This window comes from Penicillium manginii, assembly GCF_028828005.1.
Source record: "Penicillium manginii strain IBT 31320 chromosome Unknown utg000007l:1.0-2284322.0:1.0-2285126.0, whole genome shotgun sequence".
Taxonomy (NCBI): Eukaryota; Fungi; Ascomycota; class Eurotiomycetes; order Eurotiales; family Aspergillaceae; genus Penicillium; species Penicillium manginii.
In genome coordinates this window covers 1,360,456-1,386,313 of record NW_026643108.1, presented here as the reverse complement: position 1 = coordinate 1,386,313, position 25,858 = coordinate 1,360,456, and the positions used below count along the sequence as shown (strand labels likewise).

Here is a 25,858-nt window from a genome sequence, read left to right as displayed (position 1 = left end):
CACAGAATTTCCAGCGATGAGAACGTGCTTGCCAGCTTCGTTTGTAAAGCAAGCCATGGTGGCAGCTTAGAATCGCCGTCTGCATTGGGACAGGTCCAAAGCAATTTGCCGTTGAATACACTCGGTCTCGTACCAATTATCAGCAGCTGACAAAATCAAGAAGTGCTCGATATCTTTTGCCCCAGGATGATAAAGGAATGTTTGAGAACGACCGTTCTGCTGGTGAGAGCTCAGGTACTTATAGTTGTACCCAGCCCTTACCCTTGCGCTGATGTAATGATTGCTGCAAATTGTGAGGGTCTCAACACCACTGACCCTCAGATTGCAGCTGGTTTAAGATTCAACCATTGATTTAAGCAGTATTGGGCGACATCACGGCTTTTTGTTGATGATTGAGTATATCCAAAAGCCTCCCTCACTGTTGTTCTTGCTTCAACACTCGCAGCGATACCGCAGAAAAGCGCCGACGACACGTTTCAACATTCATCAACATGGGTCCGTACGTTATTGCGACAGGAGGGGCGGCAAGCGGTCATGCCATTTCGTTCCACTCACCGATGATGAGCGCAATATTTTACTCGATGAATGTCCCATCTCCATGTTATGTAAACATCAAGTTATAGATGCGCCTCTGGTTACGTGCTAACCGAACCGCAGAGTTGTTAATGTTCATTCGGATTTGATATCTATCTTATCACAGCTGAGTACATTTTGCCTAAGCACATTTTACACGATAGCAGGCAAATACAAGTTATGGTGCGGCTTGGCCCTGTCCTGCACAAACTCTATATCAAAACTGCGGGGACGCACTCCTTCTGCACAGCTGATATGCGAATGGTAACAATACTTACTGGGGCAGCGTGGCTCTCTAGGCTATCTCAAGACTGGTCTAGGCCTAGAATGATTGGACTAGGAGGGAAGTAGTACGAAGAGCCAGCTCATATGACATGTACCCTTCTGCGTCGCCTGTGCTCTTCAGTAGGCCGTCCTGTGACTGATTTCCTCTTGAGAGGACTCTCCCACGAGCCGAACCCTCTCGAAAGAAGTCTCTTCTTCTCGGACTCCTAAGTGGCCCTAGCTCTTGACATGAGCTAGCTGGAAATAATCTGTTGGACGGCGATGGGTAGTCAGATCACCGGTGGCGGCCACCTCACCGCTCGGCAATCGCGCCGCGCTGCACATTAACATGTGGACTTACTGGTCCGGTCCCGTTATCATCAACCCTCACTGACCTCCAGCCCTCAACATCAACACACCATCAATCACCGTTGAACCTCACCTGCAACCCTCATCTTCCCCCTCACCCTCAACCGTTACCCTCAACATGTTCCACTCTCGATGTCCATAATACTCGCCTCTCCGGAGAAACTCTACCGCCGCTCCTAGGCAAAACACAAGCATTCCCACCAATGGAGACAACTTTGAATTACAGCCGTCGCCCACATTGGCCACCACGCTATCATACACCAAGATCTCAACCGGCCCCATGACTCAATATTCTAATTTACACCACATGAAAGACAATGCTCATTCTCCAAGCCCAGGGCGTGATTTAAGGCTAAAAAATACCCTACGTGAACAAGGAACACGAATAGTGAACTCTACAAATAGGCTGAATCACATAAAACACAAAGTTTCTTAGCGAATTCTTAATTTCTATGGATTCTTTGGAGCAGGTCTTGGCTTCTTCGAGTCACTCCCCCGAATACTAGTCTCTGACACCACGAAGAGGTGCCTGCAATCGCCAGAGGATCAGGACGAGCACCGTGGCGCCACGGGTCGCCTAACAAGCACAAATTTGATAACGCAGGGCTCAAGGCTGCATGGAAGCTCAAGATTATACAATCACAGGGCTCAAGGCTGTGAGGGAGAACTTGGTATCGCGGCGGTCTCCAGCGCGGAGACTCTTGATATCGCAGGCGTCCCTGCGGAGCACATTTATACAACGCAGGGCTCATTGGCTGTGAGGGAGCACAGTTATACAACACAGGGCTCATTGGCTGTGAGGGAGCGCATTTATACAACACAGGGCTCATTGGCTGTGAGGAAGCACATTTATACAACACAGGGCTCATTGGCTGCGAGGGAGCACACTCTTACAATCGCAGGGCTCATTGCTGCGAGGGAGAACTTGTCGACGCAGCACTCTCCTGCGGGTCTCCCTTGGTAACGCAGCGTCCCCCTGCGAGGCAGACTTGAATACGCGGGGCCTGTACCGCGAAGAGTTATTGGTAACGCAGATCTTATCCTGCAAAGAACACCCGAGTGGCTCGGGAGTGTGAGGAGGAAAGCCCTGCTTTTCTTTTCGACGGGAAAAGAGCGTCTTTTATGCCATTCCGGGTACGTTTTTCGGCAGCGACCACTTGCGTACATTTTGCCGGGCCCAGAGATCTTCATTCGAAATTCGCACTGAGCGACCGCCTTTTTGCTGGGTGTTGAGGCGGTTGATTCAACGTTGAAATAAGAAATTTCAAGAGTTTGGAGTGGAGAGCGGGCGGAGTGGCTGGATCCACCTGGAGCCGTGGTTGACATGATGCGATGCGTGACAAATCATTCCTCTCATCAACGTTGATTCACCTTGGTCAAACGGCCTTCGACGCAGTTGGTATGAGGCTTAGACCGAAGTGGCATTCCATGGACCACTCGCCGTGGCAGCTTAATCATCGTAGCTTGAAAAGTCTGCCAGTATTCGCTCGCACCGTGGCCAATCGATTTGCGAATCATTGGTCTCAACATTGCTCAACGATGTGAAACGGTTTTCACGCAGCTAATATGTAGAGTCGTTCCATGGAAGACTCGCCTTAGCAGATCGATTGCCCGCCCGCGGAAATCTTCGCCAGCAAAATTTTTGCTCTCGCCTCCGTGAGAAAAAAATGCTTTCCCTCAGCCTGGCCGACATATTTTCCGCCGCAAGTCGCAGTCACTGCAACGCCTCCTGCCGCTCAGATCTTAATTTCACTTGCCAGCACAGGACGACCAGGGTACTTCGTGTGCCCACACCCACAAGCCGGCCGAAAAGGTACCATCGATGAAGATATGTCGACGCCGACTCCGCTGTCGGAACATGGTTTCCTCGAGCCCCAATAGAGACTCCGCTGCTGCTCAGCATTCATGGTCTCCACAATCAATCCGCTACCGGTGAATAACCTCGGGGTTTTCTCGAAATTGGATAATTCCATACTTGACTGTCGAAGGTCTTCGAAACGCTTTTTGGAATATTGCCGGGGATTGAAAGCTAAGGGTAAGCTAAAGCTAAAGGTCGGAGTGCCTTCGCTAATTACGGTCGATAGAGTTCGTAGAGATTCTGTTCCCCATGCTAGGACTGACTTTGATGCCTATCCGTTTTCGAGCGCAGCATATCATCCTCCAAACTCTACAACATCACCTCGAGCATTCCGCCTTCCAATTTGTTCAAAAATGCCGTCTACCACAGTCTTTGGCTGTTGGCTGGACATGCCCCGAGGCGCTGGAGCTGCATAAATTCTTTAAATTTTTAGCTAAGAACCGATCGAAGATCTCGACTGAGTAATGCTGTGCAAATATCACCCCTGTTCAGAACTTGCGCCATTCCATCGCGAGCATCCGCCACGCCGCTGTTCATCGCTTGACCCAAGACAGAGATAGTCTGCTTGAGATGGTTTATGCCGCCATCGAATTTTGCCTCTGCATCGGCGGGAGTCCTGGCGCGGAGAAGCTCTGTGGTCTCCTCAGATTCCTACAGAAAGCCCTTCCCAAGCCAAGCATAAAGCAAATGCAGTCACAGCAAACTACTCCGTTTCAAGCTTCTTTGCCTAATTTACCTCTCCGTGATCCACCGAACCAACGATTGATTACACTTCCGGACGTGATCGGAAGACTCGTGGAATGTATCGAGAAGGACCTGATTTCGGAGGTGGAAAAATTCTTGCAGATTGAGTTCTCGTGAGGCGCGGCTCATGGACCGGTCCGATTTTATGTTCGGGAAATTATTGAATTGCGATGTACCTGAACGTGGCAAACCCAAGCATGTACTCCAAAATTCGACTTCCCTTTTACTTTTCCTTAGTCGACCTCAATGCTTGTAGGCTCCTAAACGTATAGAAAGTGGGCATCTCCGTTTGAACACAGTATTTCAGGAATATCTCCCATATGTGGAGGTACGCTTAAACAGACGATCAGATCTACGTCGACAAAAATATCATGAGAGCGGCCCACCCGCAGGAAATCCCTCAAAATATTTAAACAGCATCAAGATACGCTTGCACTAGTTTTAAGATACAAACACATGTAGCAGGAGTTTTCGTTGTGACGGTTCTGAGTGCTTTCTACCGGGCATTCTGGAATCCGGACCAAGCCCGGGTCCCGTGAATGCACGTGACCATGGCGCTCCAGGAATGGTTGGCTTTAGGCCTCGCCAAACGCGGGTTCGGGGCGGGTTTTCATTTTTCCAACCCGCCCACGGGTAACCCATCGCGGGTTTTGCATTTCACAAACCCGCCCGTGGGTTTTTGGAAAATGTTCGCGGGTACCCAAATTACCCATCAAAATACATAATTGATGCACAATATATGATTAGTCAGTGTGTGTATTTTTGGTAATCTATTTTGGTACCGATTTAATATTGGAAATACAATCAGATAAGATATAACATCGGCTCCGAAATATATATATTGATAACGGACAGTAACTGCACCATGTTTCGGTCCGAATGTCTCCCACCCTATATCATCAAATGCTACAACGGGATACCCCAAACGTAAACTTAGCCTAGTCAGGCAAATGTCTTTTATGTTAAGACCATTACTCGATCTAGATATAAAAGCTGCTTAGACACCAATAAACGCGTTCCTGGGGTCGTTCACAGTCGCGCGGGTTTTGGGTACCCGTGGGTTGACGCGACCCAGAAAACGCGCCGGAAAAAAAAAGATGCAATCTACAAGGCTATATTATCTCTCACTAGACAACACCGTGTTAGATTTGAAGGCTGAACCTCGATGACATTGAAGACAGAAAAATGTCATCGCTATTAACTGATCGATCTTTAAGTCCCTTAGCCTCTATTGAACCGTCATCCGATTCCTTTCTGGACTCCGATTTCCAATCCTCGGTATGAAAATTGAGATTCTGCACCATAGAATTCCTTTCACCCTCCCCCCAACTCGAGCGAACATGCTAAGAGACCACGTAGCCTAATAGGGAGCTCCGGCGAAGCATTGATGCATCCAGCCAACCACCCCCGCCGATTCTAAAGCGCGTAGGACCGAACCGCAAAAAGAACTGGATCTTGTACGAATCAGAGAACTCGATGGAATTTCTGATCTGGTGGGCCAAAACGGAATACGGACAAGTGCTAAATAGTAAGGGCCGGTCAAGAATCAAGTAGTCAATAGAGTCGCATTATACTAAAGTTTGGAGACGCTTCGACCAAGTTGCCAACATCTTAACTGGTCGACCCAAGGTGATTTGCAGGACTTATTTGACTTTGCTAGACCACCCACAACATAAGAAGCACGGGACAAACGCAATAGGAAAACACCAGAAATCCAAGTCTTGTCGACAGGGCCAGAAAAGAACCTACCGTCAGACACTCGCAACAAACTCCATTCAGAAAGCTTTCCTAGGGGCTTCGTCCAATTGCAAGAAATTCACTACATTACAGCTTGAAGAAAGGTTACTGAAGACGATAGCCATTTTACGATTGCCTTTCCAGACTATTGAAAATCCCGAGTTCCAAGCCCTACTCAATTTAGTTCACTCTGGCCCAGGAGAATTAGAAATTCCTTCGGCAAAGACTCTACAACGTCGCTTACGTGACTCTATTGCAGCCCAACAAGAGATTCAATTACGAGACTTACCCGAAGATACAAAAGTTTCTCTTGCACTGGATTGCTAGACTAGCCCTTTTCAGCAAGCATTTATAGCAATTACAGTATACTTCATCGACAAAGATTAGAACTATCGTGAAATACTTCTTGGGTTTGAGCCTCTACACGGAGCTCACAGTAGGGTCAATCTGAACAAAGTACTTCTTCAGGTACTTAAGGACAGACGACTTCTGGATCGGATCTTCAGTGTGACTACAGACAATACAACAAACAACGAGACTCTCATCCGGGCCTTACAGGAGTCACTTCTTTCGAGCGGTGCCATTAGTACAAGGGAATCCATTGTACGCATTCCATATATGGCCCATGTGATTCAGCTTTGCCTGAAGCAACTACTAGGCCATATCAGAGCCACTCCAAAGAATAAAGAAGTAAGAAGGTTTTGGTCTGACACCCAAACTGTCTACCTAAGAGATTCCCTAGAGCATAGCGATGTAGCGCATACTCTCGCAAAGGTATGTTTGACCCGGAAAATAACCACAGGAATTTTTGTTAAAGATTTTCTTCTCCTTATAATAGATCCGGTCTTTTGCCGTCTTTGTGAATGCAAGCCCACAACGACGAGATGCATTTCTATGTCTTCAATCAGGTGGAACTCGGCTTTTCCCCCTCCACGACGTACAGACCCGCTAGAACTCTACTTTTTTGATACTCCAAAGAGCGCGCCGGCTCAGGAACACCATTAATAAATACTGCCGAGACCATGAATATAGCCAATTCAAAGTCACCGATACCGAGTGGCGGCAAATCGACTACCTGGTCAATATAACAAGGCCGTTCTTCAAATTTACCATAGCTCTGATAAAGACCAAAGATATAACTATCCATAGTGTCTTTCTTGTGTATAGGAAGCTTCTGGAACACATCAAACGCTCAAACCGGAAGCTGAGAAAGAAAACCACACCCTGGAAAAAAGATATATACAGTGCCATGCTCATGGCAAAGCAAAAGCTAAAAGATTATTACGAGAAGACCTATCGTGACCATAGATTTCTCTACGGTACAGCAGCTTTACTTGCTCCTCAGTATAAGCTTTATACTTTTAATGATACAGAGTATTCGCAGTGCATTAGCGAGACTTCAAAAAGATATTGTAAATATCTACGATCATCTTTTGCACAGTATCAACAAAGAAACCCAGAGATGCTATTCCGTGCTATACAACGCCCTTCGTTACAAGCCTCAGAGTTAGAACGGCTTCTTAAACCAATACACACAGTAGAAACAAGCGAAGGAGTCAGATATAACGAGGTTAATCATTATCTCCACAAGTGTAAGTATATCTGGCTCAATCAATCTAAAAGACCGTTAACGTTCCCAGCAACTACCTCAATACCACCACATATATACTAGAGAGAGAATGAGAGTAAATTCCCCGTACTTTCACGGCTAGCTCGCGATTTACTCTCAGTTCCAGCCACTGGCACAGGAGTTAAAAGACTGTTCAATAGTACCCGGGATATTTGCCATTATCGCCGGGGATCTCTAAATAAGACTACAATACAAGACTTGATGATATACATATGCTCTGAGAAATTCACCCTAGAGAGCCAGCAATCGAGTCTGTTGGATCATAGGATAGCGGAAGAGGAGGACCAGGAAAATCTCGAAGAAAATAAGGCAAACAAGGAAACCAAAGATAAGAATACAGCTATCAGCAATATAGACGAAAGTAATCTAGTCGAAGATACCGATATAAGCCCCACTGTTCAGAGTGTTCTGGGATTTGAAAGCACCGCCTCACAGGAGCTTCCATCTCACAGTCAACCGCAAGATGTGACGATGACGGCTATTCGTCCAGATCCAGAGAGCGATGATGAAGATTTGTTGCCACCTCCAGTTACGCATCTAGGAGAGAGATATCAAAAAAGATCATCAGGGAGGATAACAGTGCCTTCAAGCCGACTTGAAGGCTATGAGCTATATTAGTTAGTCTCCTCTAGTCCTATAGTTTGATGTAATCTCTTAATATAACCACTCATCCCAAGATATAGACCTTTATGTAAAGCGAGGTTGTGATTATGTTATGGTTGGGACTTTTAGAGAAGCGCAGGTTGAATCTATTCTACTCATACCGGGGCAATACGTTGATCTAAACGAATAAGTTAGCATAATTTTGTGCTAGCTGACAAATCCTTCCCCTTTTGGAGTCATGGGTAATTTGGGTACCCGTATGGGTCGCGGGTTGGGTTTTCAAAAAACAAACCCGCCCACGGGTCTGCTGACTAAGACCCGCCCCGACCCGTGGGGCGGGTTTTCGTGGGCGGGTTCGGGTTTTGGGGCGGGTCTGGCGAGGCCTAGTTGGCTTTTGGTGACAAATCAGTAAACCGCGGCCACTCAGCAGGTGCGGTGTGCAGGGTCTGTCACTGTGATCGTCGGTTCTCTCTCCCGCTGATTGCTCATACCGCTGAATTTACAAGTTGACCGCACGCCATCTCCTCTAATTTGAAATTCTTTATATCCACTTGCTTCATACAACGATTTTGCAGAAGCATACCCTTGTACACCTAGCCATTTCTTCGCCAATCTTATCCTCAAGTCAGATTGCTGTACTTCTGTCTATAATCGAAGGTTCTTGCTGAGGCTGGATTCTCTGTTTCGAAGGTAAGCATGCGAGATTTCTTACCATACCATCTTATCGAGCCAGTCCTCATTTCATACTCTTGCGATATGCAAAGGCTCATATACAAAGTAGATCTTCCCAGTGGCCGAAAGTAGCGCGACGCAACAACCGCTACAACCCACCATGCCTGTATCCATACTTGACTCTGTTGATAGCAACCCTTTGACCCAGATTACCATGGAAGCCTATACTCTCGCCATGGTAGCGCATACCCAGTCCCAAATATCGTCTCTTGTGGGTCTGAGCGAAAATCATGGAGTCAGCCAAAGAAACTCTCGCGATGTCCCCACCAGCTGTGTGCGACACCAAGGGTCCGTTCCTCCCAAAACAACTGAGACTGAAGCCACCGGACGGCAAGCTTTCAACGGCACGGAATATACTTAAGCTTAATTTATAAGACTACTCTTATGCGAAGCCGGCATAGTAACGAGGCTGTTAATGGACTTTCCGGGACATGTGCTTAGTGATTCTGTGCTAGCGCACCTATTTCGACGAAAAGGCAGGCACAAGAACTTAGGAAACTAACCCGCCAGCCCAGAGTGAAAAAATAAAAATAAAAATAAAAATAAAAATAAAAAAGATTTACCTCTAGGCTTGGGGGAAAGGGAAGGGTATTAGGGAATGCACGGGCTTCGAAAAATAGTGGGCCACAGAGCTACTAAGGCTTTGTGACACATGTGGATCATTCGTGGCACCGATTGGCTCATTATTCCTCCGTAAATATCACTCTATTAATGGTATCCAATCATTGCATCATTATTTATGACCCACAGGCTCCTGGGAGCCAAGCCCAATTATCAACCAACCATTTCATTGAAGACTTATGCGCATATGGGCCTTTGACACTAATTGGCTGATGTTTCCTTGTAGTAATCATCTTCCCGCGTCCACTCAGCTCCCAGGAGACCAATGTAAGTATTGCTACATGCAAAGACGAGGTCGATAGCAGAAACAGTTGTTCTGCGAAAACATAATCGATCTAGTGACTCGCTAACTATACAAGGAGCTCTTTCGCGAGATGTGGGCTGTGCGGATCAGCCCCGCGCCGTACCACAGCTTGTATCTACTTGATATTGTGTAGGTGTGACGCATTTTCTCCGATATGTGAAGTAGGTAATGAATAACCCTACGGTTTGGCTGATTGAAATCTAGGGTAGCAATATAGGATAGTGTATGCCTGTCTTTAATGAGGTATTCATTGCGTGGAGTGACGGGCTCATCACTGATGAGTGAAATGAAATGACATAATCTGGTTACCTCGACCGTCGCAATAAAGGGCAGACACACGGTGGTGAATGTTGATAACTGTCATCAATTCTTTTCTGTGGTATCCTCGCGACTGTTTACACGATGCGAACAGCCAAGAAAAGTTTTTCATGTTCCGGATCACTAGGCTCAAAATACAATTCCTCTGAGAGCTGCTTTGAACCAGTGATGAAATGTTGAGCCAGTTATCATTGAAGAGTAGTTTGAGCTTGGGCCCTCACAATTCATAATGATGATCTCATTGACGCAGACCGAATGCCTGGCTGAATTGCTATAAATACCCAGTCCCTCGCCAGCAGAACAGTTGTTCACAAGCATCCTTTATGATTTTGGGTGAAAGAATATCGGGCGTGATTCGTCTCCGTGGCTACTCTTTGGTATCGATTGACCTCCAAATTATGCAATGAATTGAACTAATCTGTTGTATCTCGGTAGCCTAACCTTTCATGATTATCAAGTCTTCGAACAGTGAGTGGAGCTGCCAGTCATTTGATAATATGCTAACGCGAAAGATGCTCAATATTAGCCCCGCCTCTGCTATTCCGCTGAGCACTCATTGAAGAAACTTTCGGGATCCTAAATGGTCCAAGCTGCGAGCACAGTGAGTTACAAGTTGCCTTCATGAACTGCCTACTGATGATTGATGATAAATAGATACCATCCTTCATACAGTCCCCTGTAGCGGACAGCAAGAAGTGACAACGTAATTTCAAAGACTGCAGCAATTTCAAAGGCAGATATCATGTGCTGATGACCCTCTCTGTAGGATGGAGATGGCGAGCTTTCTATCGCGAGTCGCTCAATTTCTTGTAAGTCACGCTAGTGCTTTGCCTCTGCCCATTCCCGACGCCCGGTACTGCATTTTCGATCTCAAAACAAACGCTTTCCGTTCGTAGCTCTCCATTCCTTAGAAGATATCGCTGATGATTCTTTTTCTTCATATGGCGCGCGTCCATATTACCCTTAACCTGACAGAGCTTGTACCCCCCCTCATCTTCGAAACTGAACCAGCTTCAACAACCTGATGGGCCAAGCCACTGAATCTCTCTACGCTTGTATCTTTGTTGTTTCTGAAGACGTGGTTGACACGGCCACTTCGCCTAGCGCATTCAGCAGTCCCAATTCAGAAAGGCTTGATGCCCTCTGCTTAGCTATATGGTAAAGCTCCAAAGTGTTTCATTTCGTCTCTTCGGCATCACCCTGTCCGAAAAAAGGTTAACAGTCAATGTATTGGTAACTCGCAATACTCTGACGGCTATGAACCTCCTGCCCCACGTCCGATCCGAAGGCTTGTTGGTGGCCATGAGCCTGCCTCACTGTTGAGCGAGCGAGCCATCAGAGCATCCGCGACAGCGAAGAGAAACCGAGAATCAACGGCCACAGAAAAAGACAACTATTTTCCCGAGCAGCATCAATCAGCAAATTGAAACGAGCCATTGGCAATATTCTAAAGGCCAGTTATTTCATTCTCTGATGTTAGCTGAGCAAGTGATAAGACAGGTCGTGGCTGAGATCGTGGTGGCCGCTGTTGTGCCACCTCGTAGCGATAAAGTACAGACCCATGTTGATGAATGTTGAAACACGTCGTCAGCATTTTTCTGCGGACCGCCGGGAGTGTTGAAACGGTGCCAGCAGCGAGGAGGGGGTTTTCATATACTCAATCATCAAGAAAAAGCCGCGATGCCTCCGAATACTGCATCAGATCAATGGGTAAATGTTGAACTAGCTGAAATCTGAGGGTCGGTGGTGTTGAGACCCTGGCAATTCGCAAGGGTTATTACATAGACTCGAGAGTAAGGGTTGGAAGCAATGCTATAAGTACCCGAGCTCTCGCCAGCAGAAAAATCGTTCTCAAGCATTCTCTTGTCGTTATGGGGCAAAGAATATCGAACACTTCGACTTCATCAGCTACTCTCCTCCAGTACGGACTGAGTCGACCCCAAACTGCCATGCACTTGTGATCGAACTGACCTGTTGTATCGCTCCTAGTCTGTCTATGCTCGACACTGAAATCTGTAAACGGCAGGTAAGTTTAGTGACCCGATCATTTGAGACCATGCTAACATGGAAAATGTCGAATATCAGTTCCGTCTCGGCTGTTCCTCTGGGGATTCAATCAACGGACCTGGAATGGTCTCGATAATCAACTCATGTTGCGAAGACAGTGAGTAACGAAAGGCCCCCATAAGCTACCTACTGATGGTTTATCATATATCGAAATCAGCCACCACCAAGTCGACTTGATCGAACTAGAACGTCACACGCAGCAGTAGCTGGCAAAGTATGTTTCAATCACTCCGGCAGTTTCGAGAGTAGTTAGCCTGTGTGGATCACTCTCTGTATAGGAAAGCGATTGTTTTACCATGAGCCAGCCCCTGTCTCGTAAGTTGCCCCATGCGTTGCCACTGCCTATTCTCAACGCCCGGGACTGCGTTTTAATTCCAGTGCGGAGACTACATGTTTTTAACTCCCCGTTCTTGCGAAAAAATTGATGCTGCCTCTTTCTTGCCATGAGGCGAACGTCAATATTGCACTCGACATGACAGCGCTATATCCCCCATCGTCCTTGGAACCAAGCCAGGTGCACCAGCCTAATGTGCCAAGTCACTGACTCCCAGTATGCCTGTGCCTTGGTTGTTTCTGAAGACGTATTTGACACGGCCACTTCGGATGGCGTATTTAGCGGGCCCAATCCCGGAAGGCTTGATGTCCTGCTGTTAGCCATATGGTAACATTCCAAAATGTTTTCATTTCTTCAGCATTACACTGTTCGATCAAAGGTTAACTGTCGCTGCATTAGGAACCTGCTGTATTCCGGCGGCTATGAACCTCTTGCCCACGTCCGATCCGAAGACTCGTCGGTAGCCATGACTCTGTCCCATACTGAGACCGCCTGAGCCATAGCAGTATCCGGCGACAATAAAGAGAGGCCTAGCATTGACGGCAATCAAGAGGGACCACGGTTTGTATAAAAGCCGATTCAGCCAATGATGCATTAAATTACCGACCACGAGCTAAGGGCCAGCTCGATCAGGCCCTGATTGTAGCTGAGCAAGCGACAAGCCAGGCTACAGCACTGGAATTATGCCAGATCCCTCGCCGCGGGAGCAGTTGTTACAGGTCAGTTCCTAGTTTACCCTCGCCAAAATAGCATGAATCTCTCCTCCAGTGGTACTTTGTCCTGGCACGGTTGAAGATTTGCCTGGTGCACGAACAGCACATACGAAACAGCTATGCATTGGCAGGTATGGCTACATCCATTCCCCGTAGTACAGAGTGATCTCGGGCCCTCGTGCACGTGGGATCGAGCTGACGTCTGCTAGCTCGTCTCTGGCTTACCTTTGCTGATGCCAGACTATATTTACGGTAAGTCTGTACCGCCTCAAGCTACCAGAAATCATGCTGACATAGAAGAGTAGTAAAACACCGCCCTGGTTCGGCGAGTCCCAAGAGCCCGACCGGGGTACTGTTCGCAGCTGGTATCAGAGGATCTCATCTGGGGCATCAGCACGGTGAGTGGCGAACGACCACCTTACACAAGCTGCTGATAATCGGTACTAGATCGAATGCTCCCTCCTCAATGTTACCACCGAACGCCACGAACTCATCAGCAGAAGCAGCCTCATAAAGTACGGCCAGTCGATTGCCACGACGGTTAAATTTGCTCAATTATGATAAAGCCCAACAATTATTTTCGACCATCTCAGCTACTATATCGAAGATATCGCTCAATATTCGCTCATGAAAGCTCAAGCTTATCCGATTGGGAATACAGCACTAACAATCTACGAAATGGCCAATACTACGAAGTACACCCGCGAAATGTGACATCCAGTACCCTCGCCTTCTTGCACATTCACTAACGTTTGTTGATGCATCAAGGACAATTCATCTGGTCAGAATTCCATTCACACGGGCGTAACACTGAGATGACTCCAGCCTGATCAGTGTGGGCTGCCCGCCCACGATCCCCCAGTACCAGTGCCTGCTCATTACAACGCTGCAGGAGAAGGCCATTTTCAGCTTCTAGTTCCTCGTTTGACAGCCAAAGTTGGCATCGCTCGTTCTGGAGTCGGATATTCCCGGCAGATTGGACAACATAACATTACCAAAGACACAAAACACAAGTCGAACAGGTCGAGAGCTGGCTTCGCGACAGACGAGCCCAGGCATAGGATATTCTTGACCTCGATCGTCAAACGGCCGGCAGTGCCAGTGGTATTCTATTACGCATTAATTAGGCTCTAACTCTCTTGCTAGAAGACCCTAACCTTGCACTCGATACTTGCACCCCCCCCAGAGGTTCTCGGAACAGGTCATGTTGGTTGGCGGTAGCGTTATCCCCGGGTATTTGGAGAACCGACGAGGTCTTTTAGTAGGGCCTCTCGGCCGATGGAGGACGATCCGGTGTGTCTGTTGTGTTCACGAAGTGAGTTATATGTGCTGAATGACTGTCGGCACAGGTGTTTAGTATGGTATAATAAGATGGGCCAATGCGAAACCCCATGAAGTTCGGATGCCCGCAAGTATCAATCTTTTACCTGGAATGGCGTTATATTCCGATGTATGTCTCGATTAATGCACTTAGGACATATCCCATAGATGGGGAACAAAAGCAGGGTGTTGTAAAAAAAAAAAATTGAGGCGGAGAGAAAATCCCTCGCAACAGGTATCCGCTGCTGCCCTTGAAGCTATCAACGCCGCCGCTTTATGTAGGTTGGTTTTTTTTCTCAATGCATCACATTGTTGGTCTTTCATCATCCTACCTTTGTGCATCGTCTCTTATCCACGCATCATCACTGGTTCACATATCTGCTAGCCCTTCACAGCATCATGCTGAGATGTTTTACAATTCTTCTGTTAAAATTTGAGCAAGCCACCAAGTCTCCATTTTGAGGATGAGGCTGTACCTGCCTCGCGACGGTTACTGAGATCGTTGACCCGCTTCTAGGCCGCCTCATGAATTGGACCCTCGGCAAAATGCAGCGAAGTCCACAAACTGGCATGCCGCAACCTTCGGTTCTGCTGAAGCATGTCAACAAATAGAAGATGTCCCCCCTTCGATTGAAGTAACAAAGAGACCCCGAACCAACGATTCTGATGATTGAACCAACTGGGATATGGCATAAAACCCGCACCATCTCCGAGTTGTCTGCATTCCACTCGCTCCGCCTACCTGACTGGCAATTTAAGACGGTGAATGTCATATCGCATTCTCATTGGTCCTGTCATCCGCTCCAAGAATTCCATTTCCGCTCACCTATTTTGCTTCCCCGGCCGCCCGTGACGAAAAGGAATTGACGTTGCCTCGGGCGGCATCACGTTTTTTGGCTGTTATTCATTTTGGCGATGTCTCAACTAGAGCTGTTAACGATACGATATCGGCACTGTTTTCCCATATCGTCAATCGGCATCGTCAACTTCGAAGTCTGCCGATATCGTATCGGCAATCGACATCGACAGTTTTTTGAACTGTCGATACGATATCGGCAAATGATATTATCGTTGGCGATATATCGTCACCGGTAATTGGACAATAGGGGAATAGCTCCTGGTCCTAGATATAGGCAACTCTACTACAAAGAGAATGTAAGCTTAGATACTCGTTAATTAAAGCAATCCGCCTCCGTTGTGCAGTCCTACGTTGTGTTGTTTTCGTACTGTGTGGCTATACAGTCAACTCTCGTGGGCTGCACGCCTCCCCCGGGCAGAGGTTTTCCCTTGCACACACCCAATGTGTGTAGCCCATGAGAGTATTATGTCATGATTATATAAGATATACATGAAGCTTTTCCCATTTCGGTTTGAATCTTATCTCATCCCATCTACCTCAAGCTTCTCGAATGCATTGCTTACAGCCTCAATTAACGCTATATTATCCTCTGTGCGAAGTACAACCCTTCCTATGTGCAGCTCATAATGATAGATCTAATTAATATCTTAAAATCACCACATCAGATGGAGCCCCTGGTCCTGGCCCAAATATATATATCTCATGAAGATATGCCTCTGGCATCCAATTAATTATTCCACCGAATTTCTCTTGAAACATACTACATAAGCTTTCTGGGTAGGCTTAGACAGTAGATCAAATACAAAGATACGCAGGGCTTTTCTCTGAACATCAGTTATAGTCGCATTTGATTGTTTTGGATGGGATATCTTCGCTGAAAGCACGACCGAAGATCAGACGGAAGGGGCGGAGGGAGAGGCAGCGAGGTAGAATCCTGCATTATGATTGGTCGGGTATGCTGAGTAAGCGAGGATAAGGGGAAGAAAAAGTGTGCAGACCATGAATGGTGCAGCCCACGAGAGTTTTACATGTAAAAGTGGGGCAAATATAGCCCGGGCACGGGAAAAGTGTGCTGCTAACAAATGTGTGCACCTCACCGGCGTGCAGCCCGCGAGAGTTGACTGTATCATCATTCCTCTTCCAATTCAACGCCGGCATGTCGGAAATGACCTTCAGCGCTGCTTCTTCTGGCCCCTACAACATCTAGACTCCACTCAAGGAAGTCCTTAAAGCTTTGGCCTTGATGCTTTTGCCAATTCCGCCGAATAAATGCCTTGAGTTCTGCGAAGAACTCTTCAATTGGGTTTAGATCGGGCGAGTACGGTGGCAGGTATAGCAGCTTGACTCCGGCATTATCGCAAAGCTCTCTTATCTGATCAGTATGATGGAAATACGCATTGTCCATAATCAGGACAGACTTTGGCTCGGGCCATCTGCCGCAATGGTGAAGGAGTTGTTCGATGAAATCCTCGAACATGCTGGCATCGGTCGATCCTTGAAAGACTCGAAACATCAAAATGCCATCCTGGCAGTACGCAGGTAGGATCTGATATCGCTGACCCCGCTGGAAACGAGCCGTTTGAACAGGCGCCACCCCGCGAGGAGACCACCCTGTCCGCCTAAACCCAGCCCGTTTATCACATCCAGATTCATCTATATAGACTAAGTGATACGACCGGAACTCTGACAATTGGTGTGAATAATCATCTCTGAGATCCGCGTTTCTCTCTTGTGCTATTCGCCGCGCTACCTTTTTCGTCCAACCTTGTGACTGGAGGGCTCGACTGATTGTGTATGTAGACACAAGCACGTCAAACTCATCACAGAGAAACTGGGCCATCTCGTCTAGGTATAGATCCGGTTTCTCTAGCAGGTGATCGCACAGCGCGTTGAGCATGAAAGGGGTTATTATACGCGGTCGGCCGCCACGGATTGGAGGTGCTCGGACGTCGCCGAAAATTCGGAGGTTGGTACTGATGGTTATGATCGAACGTTTGCTACAGCCAGCCGCTTTAGCCATCTGTAATGTAGTTAAAGAGTTGCTACTGATCATATCACGGATCATTGTGAGCTGCGAGGATGCAAGTCGGGGCGCCATGGTAGTTGATATCTGCTGTCGGCTTTGAAGGTGAGAGGGGTGAATCAGACGGGAGTGATTAGCTTAGGACCGATCTTTCGGGCCGACAGTATTTCCGAAGGTGGAGCCATCATGAATGAACAACTCCATCTTCAAAATTAAGACAAAGTCAGCTGACAGTGGGGCTTAACGAACACGCTGTCTCTCCACCAACAGACCCCACTTGTCTCTCTTCATCTACGCTAGAAAGCCTTGATCATGGGCTTCACATCATCATTTGGTCCTAATAACTCTGGAATACAAATTGGGGTCAACAACGGCTCTATAACTTTGAGTATGTTACGGTCGATCCTTGAGTATATTATACTTACTGTGAGGCAGATCTCGACGAGGAGCTACCCGCCGTAGATGGGGCTGCGTTTGACTCATATGACCATCAACATGAAGAAAGATGTCTTCCAGGCACGCGAATCGATGTCCTCCGCCAGATTCAAGAGTGGGCCTTCTCGCCGCAAGGCAGATGCATTTTCTGGTTGAATGGGATGGCTGGGACAGGGAAATCGACTATCTCTCGCACAGTGGCGGAGAATCTCAGCGAAGCAAATTCCCTAGGTGCAAGTTTCTTTTTCAAAAGAGGCGAAGCAGATCGAGGTAGTGCTAAGAGGCTTTTTCCGACGATTGCAAGGCAACTTACAATTAGCATTCCTCAGCTGCTCCCTCATATCAAGCAAGCAGTCCTTGATAACTCAGGTATCATAGGGAAGGGACTAAAGGAGCAGTTTGATAAGCTGCTTCTCCAACCACTTCTGAGCCTTAAACAATCCGACCTCCCGGTGAATACAGTTGCAATAGTGATCGACGCATTAGATGAATGTGAAGGGGATAACGATATACGACTCATACTCCAGCTTCTACCACAACTCCAGAAGCTAGATACTCAGATACGAGTGTTCTTGACCAGCAGACCTGAATTGCCAATTCGTCTGGGCTTCTCAGAGATCGCAATCCAAGACCATAAAGACCTTATTTTGCATGAGATCTCGGAGAAGGTGATTAAACATGATATATCGCTGTTCTTACATCACCGACTGTCAAAAATAAGGAGTGAATCCTTTCTTTCTGACGACTGGCCTGGGGAAGAAAACTTGGAGAAACTAGTAGCATTGTCTATTCCACTCTTCATTTTTGCCGCCACTATTTGTCGGATATTTGCGGACCCTAGTTGGGACCCAATAGACAGTCTTACTGAGATCCTTGCCTACCGACATGATCAATCCAGCATGGATAGAACATATCTCCCTGTTCTAGATCGATTACTCTTCGGACAGACAGAGAGACAGCAAAGGCAGCTTGTCGAGGAGTTTCAGCAAGTGGTCGGATCAATTGTGATACTAGAGAGCCCACTATCTGTCATCTCACTATCAAAGCTTCTGAAACTCCCAGCACGGCTTATTCAGCTGAGGCTAAAGCCGCTGCATTCCGTTTTGAAGATACCAACTGATAGAACTTTGCCGGTCCGCCTCTTTCACCTGTCCTTTAGGGACTTTCTCCTGGATTCCGAAACCCGTGGCAAAACCTTACTCTCAGTGGATGAGAAAGCGGCTCATTATAAACTGACCATTCAATGCCTTCTCATGTGTCAAAGCCTGCGAAAAAATATATGTGAGCTCCCCACTGACGGAACCTACCGGGCTGAAATTGATAGCCTGGCTGTTGATCAGCATATTCCTTCCGAATTACAATACTCCTGTCGTTACTGGGTGTATCATTTATTGCAATGTAACAATCTCAGTGACGTGATCCATCCAGCTCTTCTTTTCCTGCAAGAGCATTTTCTCCACTGGGTAGAAGCAATGTGCCTTCTAGGTCTGGTATCAGAAGTTATAGGGATGCTTAATCTCCTCCAGGCGGCCATACCAGTGAGTTCGGCGAATACTCTTATATAATCAAAATATAACTAGGTATAGAGCGACCAGCATTCCGCCATGTCTGATTTTCTGCAAGATGCAGAAAGGTTTATTCTTAAGAATCGCCAGATAGCTGACGAGGCGCCTTTGCAAGTTTACTCTGCAGGACTCATCTTTGCTCCGAAAGGATCAATCATCCGAGAGAGGTTTAAGGGAGAGGTTCCAAGTTGGATATGCCAGTTCCCAAGAGTTGAGGAAAGTTGGAGTGCAGAATTACAGACTCTTGAGGGCCACTGGAGCTGGGTTAGCTCGGTCGCCTTCTCGCCTGATGGCCGGCTGCTGGCGTCTGGCTCTGAGGATAACACTGTGCGGCTCTGGGACCCGGTGACGGGCGATCTGCAGCAGACACTCAAGGGCTTCTCAAGCTCAGTTAACTCGGTCGCCTTCTTACCCGATGGCCGGCTGCTGGCTTCTGGCTCTGTGGATAAGACCGTGCGGCTCTGGGACCCAGTGACGGGCGATCTGCAGCAGACGCTCAAGGGCCACTCGGGCTCGGTTGACTCAGTCGCCTTCTCGCCCGATGGCCGGATGCTGGCGTCTGGCTCTGTGGATAACACCGTGCGGCTCTGGGACCCGGTGACGGGCGATTTGCAGCAGACTTGTGACACGTATGCAACTGTCTACGAGCTTGAGTTCTCTCAAGGTGGTTCACATGTAATCACTAACTTAGGTATCTTTGATGTTGGGCCCGGGCACGAAAATGACGTTTCTCGTTCAACCAATACGCATCCGCGAGTTTTCATTGAACAACAACTATGGATCAATCTGGACCGCAAGAATGTACTATGGCTTCCTCCTCACTTTCGGCCTATCTGTTCCGCGGTCAATAGGAACTTACTTGCCTTGGGACACGCATCAGGGCGAGTTAGTTTTCTACGAATTTCTCTATAGTAGAATTCAATACTTTCTGTTGTAAATATTCACTATATTTTCTAATCTCTTTGTAAAAGAAGGGCCTGGGAGTGAAACGAAATTTATATCAAACTTCCTACTAATAAAATGTACCACCAAGTTCCACGAGGCTCCAGAGCCACAGGTCTATTTTGATGAGTCAGCGACTTGGCTAGGACTGGTCTACGGAGCAGGAAAGGGTACAGTACTCGTCACACCCCACTAAACAACACTCATTTCTTGGACTAAAGCCTTGGCAGTGGGGCCCAGAAAGAATGAAAGAGTGTAAGTTGGTGAAGCTGGTATTGCACCCCTCTGTATAAGTTGTGTGTACCATCTTCAGACTCGAAGCGACGCTACATTGGGACTCGAATATTCCGATCTTCAATCGACTGTATCAATTGTGAGCACCTGGAAGACCCTGTAACTAAAGTGGGAAGCGTGGTATCCATTGCGAAAAATGTCGGGACGGGCCGCGATGCGAACCCCTGAACCCCCTGACCGCGACGATCACGAAGATCCACCACCGCGACTGTTGAGACCGAAACGCACTACCAGACCACCAAGCAACTATGCGCAAGAGCAGGAGAAATGTACTGAGCAGAGAGAGACGCGCTCTCAGCAGAGCAAGAGAACCCAAGACAAACCAGTAGCCCAACATGACGCGGTAGCTTCGGACGACTCGACAGAGAGCGAGGACCTGAACACCGCCAAACTTGTGAAGGAGCTTGTCAAACTCAGGAGAGAGATCAGACAGCGAGATGATTTGCATAGAGAAGAGATCCAGAAAGTTCAAGAAGAATTTCAGAAAGAATTTCAGAAAGTCAAGGAAGAATTTGGTGCCGCACTCGCAGAAGTTCGACACGAGTTACGGATCCTGACTGACAGACCCCCGACACCGCAATCGCACTGCGAATCATGCTCACAGAACAGCCACGATGAGATCCTCCGCGAAATTCATTCCCTGCGCGATGCCATCAGCACTGCCGTTCCCACTGGCTCCCCGTCCTATGCGGATGTTGCCCGTACCCCGCCAACCAGTCAACCGAGCAACATACGAACTCTCTCATCGTCGAACACGACACCGACCACCCTCACTGACACGTTATATTGCACGATAGATACCTCGAAGATGGCAGACAATGAAAACGAGAGAATGTCCGCAGGCCGAGTCAGGGTGGCGGTTGAGACAGAGATCCGGGCGCTGGAAGGCCACATGCACTGGCGCTGTCGCGCTGTCACTGTGGACCCGAAAAACACTAACCGGATCAGGGTAGCTTGCCGAGACGAAGCTGAGCATCAGCTAGTCAAAAAGGCGGCGGAAGCAAAGATCGGCACAGGAGCCCGGGTGCTTCGTGACGAACTGTACCCGATCAAAGTTGACAGTGTCAACAAGGCCGCAGTCCTAGATGACAAAGATGAGATCCGAGCCGGTGTCGCGGCAGCCTTTAGCGAGGAGAACGAAGCTACCGTGGCCAAGATCGCATGGCTCAGCAGGAAAGAAAGTGCAAAGGCGTATGGGTCAATGGTTGTGTACCTAACCAAAGGCTCTGACGTACGGAGGCTCCTGGCCGAAGGGTTCTTCCACGCTGGGGGAGAATCTGGCGTGACCAGCGCCTTTGAATATCGACCACGTCCGATGCAATGCTACAACTACCAGGAGATTGGCCACAAGGCCTTCCAGTGCAGGAACGTCCAGAGGTGTGCAAAATGCGCTATGGAGGGCCACCGCCACAGTAACTGCGCCCAAACGGTTCCAAAGTGCGTTCCATGCGGAGGCCCACATGAATCATACAGCAAAAATTGCCAGAAGCTCTATCCGTCACGTCATGAATAAAACACTCCGAATAATCCAACTGAATGTGAGGAAACAGGGAGCAGTGCATGATAGTTTAATGAACGACGAAGAAACTCAGGGGGCAGTGGCACTGGCGATTCAGGAACCCCAAGCGAGAAGAATTCAAGGCCGGCTGTTGACAACCCCGATGGGACATCACAAATGGACCAAGATGGTTCCCTCTACCTGGAGGGAGGGCCGATGGGCGATCCGAAGTATGCTTTGGATCAATAAGGAAGTGGAAGCGGAGCAAGTGCCGATCGAGTCGCCGGATCTGACGGCGGCGGTCATCCGCCTCCCCGAGCGACTGATTTTTATGGCATCGGTTTACGTAGAGGGAGGGGATGCCTCGGCGTTGGACGACGCATGCGATCACCTTAGAAAAGCAATCACAAAGGTACAGCGAGATTCAGGGACTGTGGTGGAGGTCATGGTTGTAGGGGACTTCAACCGCCATGATCAACTCTGGGGAGGAGACGACGTGTCTTTGACAAGACAAGGAGAGGCGGATCCAATCATCGACATCATGAACGAATTTTCTCTGAGTAGCCTACTCAAACGAGGCACGAAGACATGGCACGGCGGAGGGCAGACTGGGGACTGTGAGTCCACGATCGACCTCGTTCTGGCCTCGGAAAACTTGACGGACTCGATGGTCAAGTGTGCAATACACGTAACAGAGCATGGCTCGGACCACTGCGCCATTGAGACTGTTTTCGATGCGCCGTGGCCGACCCCACAGCATACGGAACGACTTCTGCTGAAGAACGCACCATGGAAGGAAATCAATACCAGGATCGCGACTACCCTAGCCAGCAATCCGTCGGAAGGGACGGTACAGCGAAAGACCGACCGACTCATGTCAGCGGTATTGGAAGCGGTGTATACTTTAACACCGAGGGCCAAACCGTCGCCACACGCAAAGCGATGGTGGACGGCAGACCTAACACAGCTCCGTCAGATATACACATATTGGAGAAACCACGCCCGCTCGGAGCGACGAGCAGGGCGAAAGGTACCACACCTGGAAAGTATGGCCGCGAGTGCGGCGAAACAATACCACGATGCTATTCGCGAACAAAAGAAGAAACACTGGAATGAGTTTCTGGCGGACAACAATAATATATGGAAAGCCGCGAAATACCTGAAGTCGGGAGACGACGCAGCATTCGGGAAGCTCCCGCAGCTCCTCAGGGCAGATGGAACCACTACCACTGACCACAAGGAGCAAGCAGAAGAACTACTGACCAAATTTTTCCCGCCCCTGCCAGACAGAATTGATGATGAAGGAGCCAGGCCGCAGAGAGCGCCGGTAGAGATGCCGGCCATCACCATGGAAGAGGTCGAACGGCAGTTGTTGGCCGCAAAATCTTGGAAAGCGCCGGGCGAGGACGGTCTACCGGTGATAGTGTGGAAGATGACGTGGCCTGCGGTCAAAAACCGGGTCCTAGAACTATTCCAGGCATCGCTGGACGAAGGCACGTTACCGAGGCAATGGAGACATGCGAAGATCATACCGCTAAAGAAACCGAACAAAGAGAACTATACTATTGCGAAGGCTTGGAGGCCGATCTCACTCCTGGCGACACTGGGGAAGGTACTGGAATCAATCATCGCAGAAAGGATCTCACACGCGGTGGAGACATATGGCCTGCTTCCGACTAGTCACTTTGGGGCCCGAAAGCAGCGATCCGCGGAGCAAGCACTTTTACTCTTACAAGAGCAAATCTACGCGGCGTGGCGTGGCCGACGGGTCCTAAGTTTGATCAGCTTCGACGTCAAGGGGGCCTACAATGGGGTTTGCAAAGAACGACTGCTCCAGAGGATGAAAGCGCGAGGGATACCGGAGGTCCTGCTCCGGTGGGTCGAAGCGTTCTGCTCGGAGCGAACGGCGACCATCCAGATCAATGGCCAAGCATCTGAGGCGCGAAGCCTCCCACAGGCTGGTCTGCCTCAGGGTTCTCCACTGTCCCCGATCCTCTTCCTCTTTTTCAACGCAGATCTCGTACAGCGACAGATCGATGGCCAAGGAGGAGCGATTGCCTTCGTGGATGACTTCACCGCGTGGGTGACTGGACCGACTGCGCAGAGCAACCGGAATGGTATTGAAGCGATCGTCAATGAAGCACTCGACTGGGAAAAGAGAAGTGGAGCGACCTTTGAAGCAGAGAAAACTGCCATTATACACTTCGCCTCCAAGGCCCGCAAGTCAGACTCGGAGCCATTCACCATTAAGGGGGAGACCGTTGAACCTAAAGACTATGTTAAGATTCTTGGCGTCATAATGGATACAAGACTCAAATACAAGGAACATATCGCGAGAGCGGCGTCCAAAGGCCTGGAAGCAGCGATGGAGCTGCGACGGCTTCGTGGCCTATCCCCAGCAACAGCGCGGCAATTATTTACGTCGACTGTGGCCCCGGTGGTGGACTATGCCTCCAATGTCTGGATGCACGCTTTCAAGAACAAGAATATCGGGCCGATCAACCGGATTCAACGAGTCGGAGCGCAAGCGATTGTTGGGACATTCCTCACAGTCGCGATCAGCGTAGCGGAAGCGGAGGCTCACATCGCCACAGTGCAACACCGGGTCTGGAAACGAGCTGTGAAGATGTGGACAGACATGCATACCCTACCAGCAACCAATCCGCTCCGCAGGAGTACAGCTCAGATCAAAAAATTCAGAAGATACCACCGTTCACCATTATATCATGTTGCAGACGCGCTGAAAAGAACCGAGATGGAATCACTGGAAACCATCAATCCATTCACCTTGGCACCATGGGAGGAGCGTGTGCAGAGCGATAGTCATGAAACCCCAGAGACACAGACCGAAGCAGGTGGAGTCATGCGGATCGCGGTCAGTAGTTCAGCACGGAACGATCTGGTTGGATTTGGAGTGGCGATCGAGAAGCGGCCACCTCGTTATCGAAAACCGAGGCTGAAGACCTTCTCTGTCACACTGGGCGCAAGAGCAGAGCAAAACCCATACTCCGGCGAATTGGCAGCAATGGCATACGCACTGGGCACGCTACAGGGACTGAAACGGTGCAGGGTCATGCTACTCACGAGCAACAAAGCGGCGACTCTCACGCTGAGGAATCCTCGACAACAGTCGGGCCAGGAACACATCTACCAAGCATACAAGCTGATCAAGAGACTACGGAAGCATGAGAACCACATCAACATCTGTTGGGTCCCGACCAGCGAAGATAATCACCTGCTAGGCCTAGCAAAAGAGCAGGCTCGGACCGCAACCCAAGAGGATTCTACCCCGCAGGCACAGGTCCCCCGGATGAAGTCGACAACACTGAACATCTCACGATCCCAAGCAGTCCCCAAAAATTGTCTACCAGAGAATATAGGGAAACACTCCAAGCGAGTGGATGCAGCACTTCCAGGGAAACACGCCCGACAGCTATATGATCGATTGTCTTGGAAAGAAGCAAGCGTGCTAGCCCAGCTCCGGACTGGTATGGCGAGACTTAATGGATACCTCTATCGCATCAACGTTGCAGAGACGGACCAATGCGCATGTGGACAAGCCAGAGAGACTGTGGAGCACTTCCTCTTCCGATGTCAGCGGTGGACCACGCACCGGACGGAAATGCTGCAATGTACCCATACTCACCGAGGCAACATATCCTTTTTCCTAGGCGGGAAATCGCCTTTGGATGACCAGAACTGGAAGCCGAATTTGGAAGCAGTGCGAGCCACAATACGGTTTGCAATCACCACGGGCCGACTTGACGCCACTTAAGCATATCGACCAACACAGATTAACCCTACCCCGACCCAACCCCAATCTAACCCCCACTATATACCTTGTGCCAGAGACGGTAGACGCGCTTCAACTGCCGAGGATAGGATGTTGAACACTTGGAGAAGCGCCTTCAAGCAAGTCTACTCACTAAAAACTAACCCACAAGGACTCGCTAAGATATTGATATCTGAGATGACATACAGTGAAAGGAATCTTGTATGGGCTCCAAGGAGGCACAGCATTAGCTAAGGCATGTAAATTTAGATCAGCGATAGTT

At 48.7% G+C, this 25,858-nt stretch overlaps 4 protein-coding genes across 4 annotated transcripts; all 4 read left to right on the top strand.

Moving 5' to 3' along the window:
- Positions 1-5,176: 5,176 nt before the first annotated feature.
- N7533_010430 (uncharacterized protein) lies at positions 5,177-7,793 on the top strand (the record flags this gene model as incomplete). The annotated part of the gene is made up of 5 exons (XM_057107080.1): positions 5,177-5,336; positions 5,370-5,848; positions 5,933-6,319; positions 6,810-7,115; positions 7,464-7,793. Coding segments are annotated over 5 exons (1,662 nt in total), but the record flags the coding sequence as incomplete, so codon positions are not given.
- Positions 7,794-8,610: 817 nt separating this feature from the next.
- On the top strand, positions 8,611-8,871 carry N7533_010429 (uncharacterized protein; the record flags this gene model as incomplete). The annotated part of the gene is made up of 1 exon (XM_057107079.1): positions 8,611-8,871. One exon carries the CDS (start codon positions 8,611-8,613, stop codon positions 8,869-8,871), a length of 261 nt encoding a protein of 86 aa, XP_056956296.1.
- An 8,510-nt stretch (positions 8,872-17,381) lies between these two features.
- N7533_010428 (WD40 repeat domain-containing protein) lies at positions 17,382-20,207 on the top strand (the record flags this gene model as incomplete). Its single annotated transcript, XM_057107078.1, has 4 exons — positions 17,382-17,457; positions 17,505-19,042; positions 19,091-19,870; positions 20,103-20,207. The coding sequence occupies 4 exons, from the start codon at positions 17,382-17,384 to the stop codon at positions 20,205-20,207; spliced, it is 2,499 nt and encodes an 832-aa protein (XP_056956295.1).
- Positions 20,208-20,441: 234 nt separating this feature from the next.
- Positions 20,442-25,578, top strand: N7533_010427 (uncharacterized protein; the record flags this gene model as incomplete). Its single annotated transcript, XM_057107077.1, has 2 exons — positions 20,442-21,682; positions 21,744-25,578. 2 exons carry the CDS (start codon positions 20,442-20,444, stop codon positions 25,576-25,578), a joined length of 5,076 nt encoding a protein of 1,691 aa, XP_056956294.1.
- Positions 25,579-25,858: the final 280 nt, after the last annotated feature.